Here is a 17,755-nt window from a genome sequence, read left to right as displayed (position 1 = left end):
ACAAAAACTCATCTTAATCTGAGATTGTACTACAGCAGGAAAAATAAAGTGGTTGCAGTAATAGCAAGTGTTTCAGCTGTGGTTGTAAACAAATTGTAAAGACATATGACAGCATTTACAGCATAAAAGATGCAGGAAATGTAGGCACAAGAAGCCTTAGATGTGGTTCCCTTTGTACTGTCAATAATACAATGCTTCATATGGTTTTATTTCTCTGTAAGACAACACATTTCCATGAGCATATCAGCAACCATTACAGATGTTTTTTTTTCCATCAGAAGTCATAAAACACAGACATTCAGGTGAAAGTAGACTTCATATGACTCTTTATATTTGTCAGCATTGTAAGGATACAATACAAAATACAGACTTAACACTTTATAGGCCTTAAACAGACAGCAACACTTCAGAAGTTTAAATTCTATAATTCAAGCAGAATCAAACAATTCATAAGTTTAGAAAACAAAGCATTTACCACTGTAGCTGCACATATTATTCTTGTCATAATAATTTGCTTTACCATTTAAAAATATCACTTGAAGACTAAGCTTTATGCTTCACAAAGCAATGGCATATCTGAAAAGCTGGTATGCTGTATTATTAGATTGACAATTATGTAAAATACTGCATCTGCTGCACTAAACTTAACAACACTGCTGTCCTCTCAGTGGTATAACTTCCTGTTCAGACATATGATATGATCAATAAAAGAAATATTTTGGCAATAAATGAAGGTAACAAAGTGCTTCATACAGTATTTGTAGCGACTGTATTCTTTATATTCACTCTCCTTCTGTACAGTACAAACACAAGATATCTCTGTTACAGTAAAATGAGTATAATATCTAAAGTGGAACACAGCTAAACATCCACATATTGCACACTGCCCGCTGTAATCTCCACATGATCCCAAATCTACTATCTGTTATTGCGTGTTAATGACTTTAGCTGGGTTAAAAATGATCCTTGCAACAGTTTAAATTGTCTTTTATAAAACAAGTAGTAAGTTCCAACTCCCACTGACATTGTCTCATATGTACAAGTAGGTAGCATTCAAAGTTAAGTATCATACATTACCATTTAGAAAACAATTCATACAGCTATGATTGACATGGTAAGTTTTGGAAAACTCATTGACACAATGCAGCAAATGAAACAATCCATTTTTACAAAGTACCATCAGGACAGCTGAGTATTTGAGTGTTTACTCAAGAAAATAAGCTACACTTAGTAAAGAACTCATATTACATTCAGTGTGGTGGGCGGCTTACAAAAATACACAACATGTAAACTAAGAGGAAAACTGCTTTTGTGGTTTTCTTCCAAACCTCCAACTGTACTGTATGTGAGGGTATTTTAATTAAACATCTATTTCAGGATAAATTTTCATTTGTAAAGCTACTTCTTATATATCACAAAGATTTTATTGTAGAATTATATACCACCCTTACAGAGGTATTCAATGACCTAAACTCAGTCTTAGATAAAGAAAACTTAAACTATAGGAGGTTGCTGAGTAACTATCTTTCAAACAGCAGAGATACCTTGACGGCCAAACAAGGTGTTGTTCTATTACTGGTCTTCTTAGCCATTAAAGTTTTCGATACAGGAGGATACATATAGTACACCACTGGCATAAAGCTAAATTATCCATCTTTGATGCAAGAGACTTTATATTTTGCCTCTTTCCAAAACTTCTTCATTGCCCTTAATTTGGCCAAAAACACATAAATACTGTACATACAAACTTGTTTTTTTTTGCTCAAAAGTGTGTATCTGTGTATGTGGGTGTGTGTATATACAGAATATGTGTACAGTACGTCTGTAGATGTATCTGTGTACATGTGTGCATGCTGTATGAACTATGTGATCATCTCTTTATGTGTGTGTGTGTGTTACCAGGCCAGCGGTGAGGCCATTCGTGGACTTCTGGGGCTCTTCGGGTTTTCTGCAATTTGCTGATCACTGAGAGCTCTCTGTGGTAAAAAACAAAACAAAACAAAAACAAAAACAAAGAAACATGATTTTCTTATTACTGTGGTTCTTTTATAGTTTGTGGAATATATTGTAATGTTGCATGTATCTTTTCTTTATAGCTATTTTATAGTTTTTATAAAACCTTAAAAACTTACAGTTAATGAAACTTACAGTATGACAGTGAGATTAAAATTCCTTATTATTACAACTGCTCTTAAACTGATGTCCTTTGAATTTCATCCCATCTACATTTACATCGAAAACAATCATCTTTGTAGAAACTGAATGTGAATTGCATTTATGAACAAATTAGATTCCTTATACAGATCAAGCTCCCTGAGAATAACATTCAGAAACAACAACATACTGATCCTGCTGCTGTATGTACAGTAGCTCATTATTAGTAATGTGACCTTGCAGACTTTCTCTCCACATTTCTTATTCAACGTAGGCTGTGCTCATTACTAAACACACTCCACCTCCCTCTCTGAAAACAAAACACTGGCAGAGAGGAAAATCCAGTAGGCAATGAGGTAATTATTAGACATTAACAGTCACAGTGAAATTGTTTACCTACAACCATTTCAAGCTATTTGAAGAAAAATGAAGGTTATCTCGGGACCATAATATTCATAGTTTGGGGGAAAGCTGAGAAGGAACAACAGAGCATAACATGCATGAAGTTTTGACTGTCATACTGTAGAGATGACACAAGGGATTATTTGAATAAATGAATGGTTGAATCTTTATTCCTCACCTCAAACTTGCTGATGAATTCAGAAAAGATACCAAAGAAGGCCTCAGTGTTGGCGTTTTTGCCATCCTCTCCAAAGTAGGAAGCAGTTTTGGAAAATTCTTCCATTGCTCTCTGTTGGAGGGACTCCAGAGACTGGACTGCTGGATGGCTGTTTTCCAGGTAGTTCTACACAAACTGGAGTTAAGAGAGACAAACTTTTCACGCAGTACATCTCATCTACTACATCTACATCTTTCTATTTATTTCTCACTGGTCTGTTTCTCTGGCAAATTTGTGAAGGATACACTCATGACAACAGCAAAACGGTCCTCAGCAGTCGCAGGCATCTTCTGACAGGCTGAGCGAATGTCCTGGATGGTTGTATGGAGGTCATTCATATCTGATGTGATAGTCCTCTGGTTTACTGAAGACGTTTTTTGTGCAGTAACAAATATGAAAAATGACAATAATGAATACATCTTGAATTAATGTTCAGTATATTTTCAAATGTTACGTAATTAGGATAGAAAAAAAAGGTAACTGTAGTCTGTTACAGATAAAAAAAAGACGTAGTCAGATTACCAATACATTTAGTAAAAATGAGATTATGGGATTACAATTTTAAAATACATTAAAATACATTTTAAAATAAAGAACGATATACTGCCATGCACTGTAAAAGTCTCAAACATAAGCAGAGCAGGAACGAGAGGGCAAACTAAATAAGTGATCCACGGTGCTGTGAGTAGAGGATGATACCACGAGGCATGCACAGGTGCACACACCGGGTGCACATACACACACTTCACACACAGTGAACTTATGTTGGGAGAGTACGTGGGGATGGTCATTATGCACTGTGGCAGTCCCAAAGACTCGTACAAATAAGTTAAAAGAGAGCTTGAGTATATGACAGCTTGTAGTGCACATAACGGCTCTCCACTGAGATGATCGTGTGTGTTTAACATGCCCAGAGCTGACAGTGTGTCATTGGTCGTCGAGTACGTTCAATACTGAATGAGTTAGAGGAAACTCAGATGTATCATGCAGATAGAACTGAATAAAAGGACACAGTGAAGCCCATGATACTGCGGCACATATGTCTGCCTCTGCCATTCCTCTGAGAAGAGCTGTGGAGGAGGACGAAGCTCTCGTAGAGTGGGCACGAATACCCAGCGGGGAGTCTTCCCCCGCTGTGCCATACAGTATTCCTGTGTGATAGCTTCACACATCCAGTGGGCCAAGCGCTGTTTCGTCAGAGGATTTCCCTGAGAATGTTCTCTGTAATGCTCATCATGTGTTGTGCACTTTCATTGTAGGTCTATAGGCAATACATTTTTAAAGTAACCCTCCCAACCCTGTCAATTTACCTTTGGCTGCAAGAGGAACCATGGTTAGATCTTTGGAAAAATCCAACACTTCAGGAAAGTGATGGCATAATGACTTGACCAGAATATGCAGAAACGTTGACTTCCCATCCACTGTTTTAGTTGTGCTTAACTGCAGAGGACATAACAAGGGACATGATGAGCAATAAAACAGGTTGAAAAAAAACAGACATTTCTATTGGTGTGTGATGTACCTCTGTAAGGAAGTTGATCTTGAATCCTGTTGTCTTACTGGTTTTAGGCTGGCTGTTATTCAAGTAGTTCCCCATCGCCAACACAAACTAAAGAAAGACAACTCAGTAAGCGGAACTGAAGCTCTGTCAAATAACTAATCTTTAAACTTATCTTGATACAATTGCAACACATTCTTTGATCTCTTAAATGTATTAATTTTTGTCCTAAAATTAAAGTCCTCTTTTATGACATTCAAAGTAAAAAATTAAGATAAACTGTATGTCTAGTTCCAGTTCTTTGAAAAAGAAAACATACTTAACTGTTCTGATAACTAATCTGATAACAAACACCATGTCCCACAGTGCAGTGGGAGGTGGTTTGTTGCTATGTGTCTTATCAAAATCTCACAGCTGTAAAAGCAGCATTTTTATGTCATTATCATAACAGCAGGGGTTTATTTATATAAAGATGATATTTTTTAATTTTAATGTACTTAGCTGTATTCTACCTCTAGTATCTTGGCCAGCTTCTTGCTTGTCTTCAGCTCTAAGGAGGCCTTGTATATACAGTCGTACGCTCCCCTCAGCTCCTCTGTCTTCTCCTGTAGAGAACACTTGAAGAGGAGGCTCTGCAGACGGACCTTGTACTCTGGTACCGATAACATCTTGTGGGAAACACAAACAAATCACGCAACACAAAGAGAAGTGAGTGATGATGAAAATGCAGTAAATGTACAATGACACAACCTCAGGTAACCAACCCACTCATCCACACTCTGCCAGGACTGTACCTGCAACACAAACTGGTCTGGCTCGCTGAGTTTGCTCGGGTCCTGTCTGTACTCTTCATACTTTTTCACCTCCTCTGCATCAGGGGCATACAGCAGCAGCTGTTTGATGTGAGTTTGCTCCAGCCTATCGGTGGCCATGTTCATCAGCACCTGACGCAGCTCCCCAGGGGACAGCTTCAGGTGGGCTATCAGGATGGCTAGAGGTTAAAAAAAACAAAGGCCAGTAGGATTGAAATGATTAATTCTGAACCATAAAAGAGCCCATAAATCTGGGTTACTAAGAAAAAGGATGAAGCATTATCATCTTCACTTTCATCTTGACTTCTGAGCTACTACTGAATTTTTCAAAACAGCATAATTAAATAAAATGGTCAAAAGTTTGGACACACCTTCCCCTTCCCTTGAATGAGTGTCCAAATTTTTGACTGGTACTGCATATGACAACACATAATAAAATTTTAAGTAATTGTATACTAACAGGCATTGTAGGCCTTCTTATGGGACAGAATTTCAATCACATCTTTCTTCTTGAAAGTTTCTGGCTGTGGAGATGGCTCTGGAGCAGGCACTGAAAATGGGATCAGTGTTAGTACAAACTCAAATGTTAACCATGCACATGGTATACGGTATATAGATAAAGGAAGAGAAAGATAACATAAATTAAGACATTTTACATGACATTTTTGGCAAGGGTTTGTAAAGGGCGGACTACAAGGAGCACAACAACAGAATAGGTTTAGAACACACACTTACAGTCCACAAACGCAAGGGGAAAAATTAGATAAAGACTGGGAAAAATAATAATATAAGATGATTTTTTTAGATCAGTTACACATAGAATAGGGAACATGACTGGGGGTTTAAATAGATCCATTGACTAACCATCACAATCCGGGGATACAGAGATCAAAGCACCAGGATGATGATGTGCTAAGAAATAATGACGCATAATCAAATGTCAAATCGACCACCAGTTAAAGCACTAAAAATGATTTCTCCATGTCTCTATGTATGCATAAATGGGGCTAACTCACTGATTAATCCAGAATTCTTTACACGTTGGCTAATGATCTTTAGCTGTGCTTAAATTTAAAGTAGTGCAGATATGCATACAGCCACTTGTACTCACGGGAGCTCTTCTGTGTCCCAAAGTGCAGCTCCAGATCCAGATACTTCACCATGTCATGCAGTTTTTCATAGTCAGAATTTGCTCCCAACTACCAAAGACATGCAAAAATCGTACATCAATAACATTTTCAACACTAAAATTTGTAGTTTTATAGATAATTTCCAATTTAGAATTTGAAATTCCAAACCTCACACAACTCACCTGTCCCCAGATGGTGCCCTCTGAATTTTCCACCTGCTCCCAGCGCAACCTCTTCACACTCATGTGGTTGGAGTCCATCCTGGAGAGACTGGGCCTTGGCAGGGGTGGAGGGGAGCAAGGTGGGGGCAGGGGTGGAGGCGGAGGGGGCTCCACGTGCTCTGAGGGGTCAGATAGAGAGTGGGGGAGGGACTGGGGCTGACTCGGTTTGTGGTGGGCCTGGGTTTGGGGCTGGTGTTGGGACTGCAGCAGGTGGTGGGAGGGTTGGGACTGTGGACGGGTGGCTTGGGTGGAGGATTGGACTTGGTGCTGGGATTGGTGGTGTTGGGGCAGGGGCTGGAACGTGGAGAGGGTGGGCTGGTGCGGCTGGAGGGGCTGGAAGGTAGAAAGAAGGGGCTGGGGTCTGTGGGGCTGCTGGGGAGGGTGGATGACTTGAATCTGGTGTTGGAAGTCCTGCGGTGGGGGCTGTGGGGTCATGTGGTGGATGTGGTGGATCTGAGGAGTGCTGGAGTGGTGGTGGGTCTGCTGGATTGAGTGGGGTCTCTGGGGAGAGGGTTTGGTGGGCTGGGGGTGATGGGTTTGGTGGATCTGCTGCTCTTGGTGTCTTCCCTGCGGTGACACTTGGGTTTGATGATGACCTTTCAGACTTCTGCGGCTCTGGTGTGAGTGGCTCTCCCGGTTTAGCTGAACTTGGAGGGGGGCAGGCTCTTGCTGGACTTGATGCAGAAGCTCTGTGGAGGAGTGATGGGGCTTCGGTTGGTGCATCTGATGAGCTTGATGGAGAAGCTCTGTCGAGGAGTGGTGGGCCTGGGGTTTGTGTATTTGATGGAGCAGCTCGGTGGACGAATGGTGGGCTTGTCCCCGATGCATCTGGTGAGCTTGATGGAGAAGTTCGGTCGAGGAGTGGTGAGGCTGCATTTGCTGCATCTGGTGTGCTTGGTGCAGGAGTTCAGATGAAGAATGATGGGCCTTGGATTTATGCATTTGGTGGAGCATTTCTGATGACGAGTAGTGGGCTTGTTGCATCTGTTGCAGCATCTCAGCAGATGAGTGGTGGGCTTGCGATTGTTGCAACTGGTGGAGCACCTCGGCAGAGGAATGGTGAGCTGGGGCTTGGTGCATCTGGTTAAGCATTTCCGCTGAAGAATGGTGGGGCTGGGTTCTTAGGCCCTGATGACTTTGGTAGATACCTTCAGCATACTGACCCTGCTGGCTGGGATGGACTGTTGGTTGGGGTGACGGCTGGTGTGGGGGTGGGGCTGAGCGAGACTGACGTCGGTGGTAATGACTGTGGTGGACCTGTTGCTGCTGTGCTTGGCGTATCATGTAGAGAGGATGGTTAACGTGTTGGTGGGTGGAGTCTGGTGAGGGGAGGGGGGGTAAGGACTGGTGCAGTTGTTGGAGAGGGAGTGGAGAGTGGGATTTCTGTTGTGTGGGCTGGGCAGGCATCGAGTGGTGGCTCTGGTAGATCAGTTGCATTTGTTGCTCCTCGAAGGCTTGGCGCTCTTCGAAAGCTTTTTGCTCCTCATAAGCTTTACGTTCCTCGTATGCTTTTTGCTCCTCATAAGCTTTACGTTCCTCATATGCTTTTTGCTCCTCATAAGCTTTACGTTCCTCATATGCTTTTTGCTCCTGGTAGGCTTGAAGCTCCTCAAATGCTTTTTGCTCTTTGTAGGCTTGACGCTGTTCATACACTTTTTGTTCCTGGTAGGCTTGACGCTGTTCATATACTTGTCTTTCTTGGTAGACTTGTTGCTCTTGGTACATTTGTTGCTCCTCAAAAGTTTTTTGCTCCTCATACGCCTTCTGCTCCTCATAGGCTTGTCTCTCTTTGAAAATTTTCTCCTGGTAGGCCTGCTGCTCTTGGAACAGTTGTTGTTCTTCATAGGCTTTCTGCTCTTCATATGCTTGCCTCTCTTTATATGCTTGTTGTTCCTCGTAAGCTTGTCTTTCCTGGTAGACTTGTTGTTCTTGGAAGGCCTTTAGCTCTTGTATGGTAGCATGAACCTGTATGTCCTCTCTTGTGGGCATCATTTTATGTAGGGAGTGGCGTTTAGTTGGCAGATTACTGCGGGGTGGAGGTGGGGGAGGTGGGCCAGATTTCCGGCGGATGGGCACATATGCTCTCGGGGAGTGTTCAGGGGTGTAGTTAAGCTGTTGCTGCTGTTGCTGCTGAGGCTGAGTCTGAGCAGGTACAGGAGAGGGAGGAGGCGGATCATTGAACTGAACAGGTGGGGGTGGAGGAGGGGTCATGGGGGGCGGAGGGATGTGGTCAGAGGATGAGGAGTAGGTGAGGGAAGAGGCATTCTCCTCTCCACTGCTGCTTTGAACATCACTTGGGCTGCTGAGTTCTGGGGCCACAAATCCTCCATTTTCTTCTTCGTCCACCCCCAACTCTTCTTCATTGTCCTCATCCTCCTCATCTGGGAATCCCATCTGCACAACATCCTGGCATTAACACCAATTACACTTCATTAGCTCATCAATGTCAAAAAACCTTTGAAATTCTTTTGGTACAGTTGTCAAGCCGGACGAGTTGATCAAAAATTTGTTTACATTCTTTTAATTGGCTTTCTTCACTGTAACACTAAACCAAACCTCAGACATTTCGGCTTAATAATCACTTGATTTGTAATGTTGGACTTGAATTTAATGTAAGTGTTTCTACAACATTACTTTCAACCATTTAAAGCTACAATTTAAAGCATGATAAAGAGAAATTTTCCAAAAACTATAGTTGATCATTCAATTTATAAGCCTCTAGCATATTTGTACAAAAAATAATCTTTATTCACCAAACAGAATGACCTTTAAGTCCAATTTTATGCTTTATGGTCACAAATGGGTTAACAGACTGTTTGAAACTTAATTGTTCCACTGCTACGGGTGTCTATTTGATGCTGAGGACTAATATAATAATTTAAAATTAATGATTGTTAACTTAAAATACACAAAAACCAATAACATCTGACTATATACAGTACAATATATGTGATAAACTGAATAAAGATTATTAGTAGTCAAATGATCAGCTAATTATTTTTTAATACAGACTTCATTACAAGGCTGTTTTTCCCAGGCCTGTGACCAGGAATGTGAATCTACCTCCTCGTAGTCATTTTCAGGTGTCAGGAAGTCATCAACGATGGCCACCCTCTGTCCCAGCTGCTCACTCAGTGCGTCCAGAAAACGATCTGTGTCTTCAGACCGAGGCGGTTTGGAGAAAGTGTATCGGCGCTTGCTGCTGCGGTGGGCGGGGGGACTCGATGGGTAGTCAGGGGGCTCCGGTGGTGAAGGTGGGGGGCTGTCCAGGCTAATGTAGGGGTTGGACTCCCCACTGGTCTGACTTGTCAGCCCTGATGAGTAGAACTGGGATGGAGGAGGGCTGGGAAGAGGCTCTGACCAGGATGCAGGAGGAGGGGGGGCTTTACGGCTACCTAAGATTAGGAAGAGACATACAAAGTTATTTAATGAAGGCTAAATCTCTGAAGCATCATGTTGTGTGCGGTGCCTGATAGAAATGTCTTTCTGCTGACTTTCAGAGGTCTATGAATAAATAGAAGAAATACATAAAAAGGCTTCCTGTCAGTGACAGTGTGGTCAGTTCTTCTCACTCTGTGTTTGTATACTCATAAGTCCTATCCAGACTCAGTTTATCTTTTATAAATTGTTCAATATTGTTTTTTTTTTCAACAAAATCTTCATTAGACCACTTTAAATATCAACACACTTTCGCTTCTCGAGAATTTGTAGGAAATTCCCCAAGTCCCTCACCAACCCCATTCAATCTCAAGCAAACAATACCAATATTGCACTAGATTTCTTGTAGATGTTTTAAATAGCAGTTGTGGGCAATCAAGGAGACGTTTCCCTCTATGATAAAAAATTTTGAAAAGTTCCACATTTGGAGAAAGGGCTGTGCACAAAAGCCAAGCTGAAGATGTCTCCCAGAGGAACTAACCATACCAGAAAACAGATTTTTGACTGAAGGGAGTCTTTTACTGTGTGTTTTCTAGTTCCACTTCCACCATCACCATAGCCTCCTTATGAGAATAAGAGTTTCAAGACTACTGAAAGCCCACTTTGCATCTAATGTACCCGTAAACTGAGAGTCTGACCCTGCGTGATGCAGATTCAACCTATCCCTAATCTGGGGGGAGCAGGTCTGGAAGAGAAGTCATGGGTGAATCAGGTCAAAGATGGCAACTTATTCCCCATGTGTAATGTTAGCTCTGACTCTGTACTGCCTTCATGCACACAATTTAAAACTATTAAAAGACTAATTATTACAGCCTGACTGGAAAAATAATGAAAGCAGAGGGTTGTTTCTGTGCTTATTTAGGTACATTTGTGTGAAATCATAAAAATCTCTGTCAATGTAAAATTCAGGGATAGTCAGCAGAGTCAGAAATAGGTTGGCTACCTTGGGATTTATCATTGTTGCACTGCAGTACTAAAAATATTTTGTTATCCTCCCTCTCTCTCACCATTCCACTTGAAACACACACACTCACTCAAACACAATAAATAAGAAAGGTTGTTATTTTATGTTGTATATTAGTTCATTCCAGCTGCTACGGGTTTAGTATAAATGTATACTTTTGGCTACCTGTGTTAGCATGTATTGTAGGGGAAGCTGTGCCGGAAGGAGGTTCCAGATCCAGCAAACTCTCAGGGGCAGGAGGAGGGCGACTCTTCAGGGACTTGGACCTCTTGGCTGAGTACATGTTCTCCAGTTCAGCATACACTGCTGACAGCTTGTATGGTGGAAATGTACAAAGAGACCAAAGTAAGACTTCTTGCCCTAATTTCATAATAACTGCTGCAATTATTGGTGAATTCTACTGTGATATTGATTTTTTCCTATGAAGATGGGCCGGTACATACATTGGTGAGGTTGTTGGGAGTCTCAGGAAGTGAGGTACCATCTCCTGACTGTCTTTCCCCTGGAGCCAACCTCATCCCTGTCTCCAGTACTGGCTCTGCACGGACGCCTATGATAATCCACGCATTAGAATAACTTAAATACAACACAATTGCACTCCAGAGGACTAAATGGGAGCCAGCTCTGGCTTATATATGGTTGTCAGATTTGGTTTTAGGCTGTGGGATGATTTGTGCTGAGGCTAGGGTGGTTAACGAAGGCTATCTTTGAACCAGTGACGTCAGAATCTGGCATTAGTCTGAAATCCAGTTGTACCAGATTTAGTCCAGGGTGGTGCTAAGCCTTTTGGTTGTATTGGATTATAATAAACTATTATTAAATAAATAAAATACGGTGAAATATACAGTATGAATTTATGTCAGCCACACTGGTCATGTAAAAAGAAGTCAAAAGCTGGAAACAAAAGAGCAAACAAAAATAATCTAACTGTGTTTATGACCACAATGAGGATTATGCTGAAGATAACAATACTGATGATGGTGATGAGAATATTAATGTCACTACTGCTACGGATAAAAACAGAAAGGATGATAAAAAATAATGAAGTCAGGTTCTGTACCCATGCCCAAGTGTGTGCCGATGACCAGGTCATCAGAGCTACGTCCCCTCACACTGCTCCTGTACGTGGTCCCTGTCACCCTCATGGAGCTGCTACGGCGATGGGGCTCAGGGACAACCTCAGGCTCTGGAGGAGGGGGAGGAGGTGGTGGTGGTGGTGGAACTGGAACAAACACACATAGTGGCAACGCACAGGAAGAGGCAGAGGTGTATGAAGGGCTGCAGCACCGGAGTTGATTGCACTTTACTGGACAGGGGAATTCATTCAAGATCCCCATGACGATACATTCTCATGACAGTTACTTTTATTCATGTGATACTTTTCCCAATCTCACACACAAACTCCTTTTCATTGATACACGTATAAACTCCAAAAGCCACATATGCCCAAAGAATTTAAAAGGACAAATGTGTGCACTCACCTGGTGCTTTGTATCCAAGGAAGCGCGAGATCTTGCTCTGGCAGTGCTCCTGCTCTTCATACGTCAGCAGCTGGTAGACAAATTGCCAGATCACCTGTTTGGCTGGGGTATCCAGCACCGGGAACACATCCACGATCAGAGTGTCAACATTCCTGTTGCCATGGAAACACAGGCAAGGTGACAGAGATCGCCTGGTTGTCTAATCAGAAGTCATGGGAATTAGTGGCTAACAGGGAAAGTTGAGCTCTGGGGTATTGCCAACTTTGTAGGTGACCAAATATAATATATATATACATTTAAAATTACCATAGGACACAGTTTTGTTATCCCCGTGCTCAACTGATCCATGTGGTTATTTGTGACACTTAACTGAATTATCTACAGAAAGAGTCAAATTTAATGAGTTATCACATAACACAATATGTTCATTAATTCTTTTCAATAGATTTTGTCCATTCATCTCTTCTTCTGTGCCTCCTGCTCACCTGTGCTGGAAGAAGTTCTCCAGAGCCTTGCAGATGGTATATCTCTCTTGGATAGTCAGCAGGTGCTCCAGCTGCTGTCCAAAGGTACGGCCCTGCACCCTGATACTGGGAGGCAGAATCTCTGCCACCCACTGCAGGGAGCTGAGCATAGGAGAGCGGGCACGTTCTGTGGGAACGCCACCCCCTGTGAGGTCCTGCTCTGATAGGCTGAAAGTAGGCGGGCCGTCCTCCACTACCAGGGTGGGCATGGCACCACTGCCTTGGAGCATGGATACCACCTTCTCGTGGGAGGAGGTCCTACAGGCAGACACATGGTATGCATGAAGACATATGCCAACACACTGCATGATAGCCTTTTTACTGCATCTACCAGAGCTGGTTATTTTGTAGAAAAAACAACTGCATCCCTTAAATACATTTCTAATATGTATTAAGCATAATATATAAGCATATTAAGTGTCCCACCAGGGATAAAAACACACTAGACCACTGCTACACAATATTAAAGGATGCATATGGCTCTGTTCCCCGTGCAGCTTTAACACTCTCTGATCACTGTCTGGTTCATCTTCTTTCAGGAAAGCATCTGTCTGAAAGTCTGCGTTGACCAGCTGGCCCTCTTCACACAGATTTTCAACAGATCACTGGAGCTGTGTAAAGTCCCCTCCTGCGTCAAACACTCCACTATTGTCCCGTTCCCCAAGAAATCCTCCATCACTGGACTGAATGACTACAGGCCTGTCACCCTGACATCTGTGGTCATGAAGTCCTTCAAGAGACTGGTGTTGACCCACCTGAAGGACATCACAGGCCCCCTGCTGGACCACCTGTAGTTTGCCTACCAGGCAAACAGGTCAGTGGATGATGCAATCATCATGGGACTGCACTACATCCTGCATCACCTCGACTCCCCAGGGAGGCATGCAAGGATCCTGTTTGTGGACTTCAGTTTGACATTTAACACCATCATTCCAGAAGTCATCCTCACCAAACTCACACAGCTCTCTGTGCCTGCCTCCACCTGTCAGTGGATTACAAACTTCCTGACAGACAGGGAGCAGCAGGTGAGGTTGTGAAAAATCACATATAGCACCCAAACAGTCAGCATTGGTGCCCCTAGGGGATGTGTGCTCTCCCCACTGCTCTTCCCCCTCTACACCAACGACTGCGCCTCAGGAGACCCATCTGTTCAACTTTGCAGATGACACAACAGTCCACAGCCAAATCTGAGTTGGAGAGGAATCTGCATACAGATGGGATGTCGAACAGTTGACCCTGTGGTGTGGTCAAAACAGCCTGGAGGTGAACACGTTCAAAATTGGAGATGACAGTGGACTTCAGGAGGGGTCCCCCATCACTGCCCTCCCTCACCATACTCAACCACACTGTGTTGGCTGTGGAATCCTTAAGGTTTCTGGGATCTACGATCTCCCAGGACCTGAAGTGGGAGTCCAACATCGACAAGGTCATCAAAAAGGCCCAGCAGAGGATGTACTTCTTGCACCAGCTCAGGAAATACAACCTGCCTCAGGATCTGCTGATCCAGTTCTACACTGCAGTCATCGAATCTGTTCTCTACACTTCCATCACTGACTACAATGGACAGGTCTGCAGAAAAGCTTATCAGTGCTGACCTGCCCACCATCCAGGATCTGTACACCTCTAGTGTCAGGAAACAGGCAGGGAAAATCACTGCAGACCACTCATACCCTACACATAACCTGTTCCACCAAAACCACCGGACACAGGAAAAATTTCTTCCCCCTCACCATCACGCTTATAAACAGTTTAAGAGAAATTCCATATTTTTCAACCTGGACCCTATTTTCCCATCTTTTTGAGTATAAGTTACTAATGGGAACAAACATCTTTGGAATTGTTCCAGTATTGAGCGAGCTTCAGCTAGGACACGGGCTGCAAAATATAATCCTTGGGGGCAATTGCACCTGTCAAAGTACGTCTACTAAAAGTGCTTGTTTTTGCCACTGACAGGTTCAGGCTGTTATTATAAGTCAAAGAAAGTAAACACATGAACTAGTGCTCTTGCTCAATACTGGAATATGTTGGAATTTCCCTTTAATTCACTGTGGCACTGTGCAATAATCCTGGAACACTATAATACCCACTGTACCTACAAATTATATATATATTGATTTTAGTCTAAAATACAAAATGTGCAATACATTTCACTTACTACTGTATATCTTAACAGGCTGTACATAACCACCTACTATACAGTATGTTTATAAAGTAACGTCTTTTTTTTCACTCTTTCTTTTGCACTCTTTACGTCTTTGCACTATTTGTATCCTGTTTACCATTTACAGTAACAGCGTCACCTGTATATAGTCATTCCTTGTATATATTTCTAAAGATTTTTGTGTTGTTATTCTGTGTAAGTACACCGAGAGCCACTAAACCGGAGTCAAATTCCTTTTATTTGTAAACATACTTGGCCAATAAAGATGATTCTGATGTATTAATTAGTCATTTCACTTTACTGCATAAAAAAGAAAACAATTTCTGCAGTAGTCATTACATTTACTACAGTGTAAACAACACTTTTATTAATTCTTTGGAGAACATCCATATCAATGTTTTTCTTTAAACTTGAGCTATTTTCAAGAAAGTTGTTTTTCTATCAATCAATCAAATCAAACAATCTGAAATAAGATTTTCCCAACCAGGTGTGTGAGCTCAACAAACAATGAAACATCATCAGCATTACCATATTTATGTTTACTTGCATTTTTAACCGTTTCTTACTAATTCCATTTGCTTTGAAACAACATGGCAAAGCTTAAGTACAAATATACACAGACTTTGTAAAGTTAATTCAACCTCATGTCCAGTCCATTAAGAAACAGGATGCGGTCTCCTGGTTTTAGACCTGCCTTGTCTGCTGGGCTTCCTGTAGAACAAAGAGAATCAGAGAAAAAAGGTGTCTAATTTGACCATTTCCTTATTAAAGGAACAGCACAGCGGTGGAGTTTGATCAGCCATAACATTAAAACCTAATATTGTGTAGGTTCCCCTTGTGCCACCAAAACAGGTGTGACCTGTTGATGCATGGACTCCAAAAGACCTCTGAAGGTGTCCTCTGGTATCTGTCTCCAAAACGTTAGCAGCAGATCCTTTAAGTCCTGTAAGTTGCGAGGTGGGGCCTCCATGGATCTGACTTGTTTTTCCAACACATCCCACAGATGCTTGATCGGATTGAGTTCTGGGGAACTTGGAGACCAAGGCAACACTTGAACTCTTTTTCATGTCCCTCAAACCATTCCTGAACAATAATTGCAGTGTAACAGGCTGCATTATCCTGCTGAAGGAGGCCACTGCCATCAGGGAATAGCATTGCCATGAAGGGGTCGTTGGTCTGCAGCAATGTTTAGGTAGGTGGTACATGGTGGTCAAAATAACATCAACATGAATGCCAGGACCCAAGGTTTCCCAGAAGAATATTGCTCAGAGCATAACACTGCCTCCACTGGCTTGCCCTCTTCCCATAGTGCATCCTGGTGCCATCTCTTCCCCAGGTAAACAATTCAAACACCTGGATGTTCACATGATGTAAAAGAAAATGTGATTCATCAGACCAGGCCACCTTCTTCTATTGCTCCATGGTCCAGTCCTGAGGCTCACATGCTCATTGTAGGCACTTTCCGTGGTGGACAGTGGTCAGCATGGGCACTCTGACTGGTCTGCGGCTACGCAGCCCCATACGCATCAAGCTGCAATGCACTGTATGTTCTGACACCTGTCTATCATGCCCAATTTTTTCAGCAATTTGTGCCACAGTAGCTCCTCTGAGGGATTGGACCAGATGGGCTAGGTACTGGGTAGGTACTGACCACTGCATACCAGGAAGACCTGAAAAGACCTGACATTTTGGAGATGCTCTGACCCAGACATCTAGCCATCACAATTTGGCCCTTGTCAAAGTCGCTCAGATCCTTACACTTGCCCATTTTTCCTGCCTCCAACACATCAACTTCAAGAACTGGCTGTTCACTTGCTGCCTAATAGATCCCACCCCTTCACCGGTGCCATTTTAACGAGATAATCATTATTCACTTCACCTGTCAGTGGTTTTAATGTTTTGGCTGATCAGTACATATACACACACACACACACATATACATATATATATATATATATATATATATATATATATATATATAAAACACAAGTGTGCACTCATTTTAAACTCACCTGGGATGACAGAGTCAATCCACACTGGAGCATGGCCTCTAAGAGTGAAGCCAAAGCTCATGTTGCCCTTGCACACTCTCACTGTCCTAAAGAGAGGGATTGAGCATTTATTAATGGCTGGTTTGAGGCCGTCTGAAGTAAAAGTAGTTTTATGAAAAGCAGGTGTTCAAAAATATGTATTTTATGTATTATAAATGTATTTCAAGTGATCGCTTAATTTACATTTAATGATTGAGATTATGTTTATAATGCATGGATTACCATAGACACCCTATTAGATTTAATAAACAGGTCACTGTCCACACAAAGTTTACTTTGTGTAGTTCATTGCACAGTTTTGTGGCTGAAATGTATTCAAAAAGTCCCCTGCAATTAAACTGAAAAGCCCTTCTGCCCATCCAGAAGCAACTTGAGTCAAACTGTGGTCCTTCTACAGATTTCCATATTCAGCAGACTACTTTGAATTCACATCCTGCTTGAACAGCCCCACTTAAATATGGACAGTATATCCCCAGGGAGCTGCATAACATCCTCATAAGACACAGCCATAGAGGACATAAGCAGTTTTTTGGGGCACTTTCTTCCTAAAATTTCAAGTTTTACAATCATGGCATTTCTTGTTTTAAATATTTAAAAAGAGAACAAACTGCCATCAGTTCATAAAGACATGACAGGAAACAACACAGGGGAGACGAGCAGGAGGACAGGCATGACAGTCTAAACAGGTTGATGTTCCCACTG

The 17,755-nt window shown here is 42.2% G+C and overlaps 1 protein-coding gene across 1 annotated transcript in view; it reads right to left on the bottom strand.

Annotated features, from left to right (window-relative positions):
• Positions 1–187: 187 nt before the first annotated feature.
• The window catches only part of grid2ipa (glutamate receptor, ionotropic, delta 2 (Grid2) interacting protein, a), a 31,187-nt gene continuing 13,619 nt past the window's right edge, over positions 188–17,755 (bottom strand). Inside the window, exons 6-23 of the mRNA XM_044330331.1 lie at positions 17,015–17,100; positions 15,644–15,713; positions 12,803–13,099; positions 12,318–12,469; positions 11,897–12,058; positions 11,280–11,386; positions 11,002–11,149; positions 9,498–9,829; positions 6,396–8,840; positions 6,195–6,282; positions 5,544–5,633; positions 5,066–5,262; positions 4,784–4,939; positions 4,296–4,382; positions 4,084–4,213; positions 3,019–3,137; positions 2,735–2,899; positions 188–1,976 (exon numbers count right to left, since the gene is read on the bottom strand). Of these exons, the coding sequence (XP_044186266.1) occupies positions 1,896–1,976; positions 2,735–2,899; positions 3,019–3,137; positions 4,084–4,213; positions 4,296–4,382; positions 4,784–4,939; positions 5,066–5,262; positions 5,544–5,633; positions 6,195–6,282; positions 6,396–8,840; positions 9,498–9,829; positions 11,002–11,149; positions 11,280–11,386; positions 11,897–12,058; positions 12,318–12,469; positions 12,803–13,099; positions 15,644–15,713; positions 17,015–17,100 (4,912 nt within the window). The 3' untranslated portion in view covers positions 188–1,895. The remainder of the gene's footprint in view (positions 1,977–2,734; positions 2,900–3,018; positions 3,138–4,083; positions 4,214–4,295; positions 4,383–4,783; positions 4,940–5,065; positions 5,263–5,543; positions 5,634–6,194; positions 6,283–6,395; positions 8,841–9,497; positions 9,830–11,001; positions 11,150–11,279; positions 11,387–11,896; positions 12,059–12,317; positions 12,470–12,802; positions 13,100–15,643; positions 15,714–17,014; positions 17,101–17,755) is intronic.

Source organism: Thunnus albacares, chromosome 17 (assembly GCF_914725855.1).
Source record: "Thunnus albacares chromosome 17, fThuAlb1.1, whole genome shotgun sequence".
Taxonomy (NCBI): Eukaryota; Metazoa; Chordata; class Actinopteri; order Scombriformes; family Scombridae; genus Thunnus; species Thunnus albacares.
This window is presented reverse-complemented; position numbering and strand designations above follow the sequence as displayed.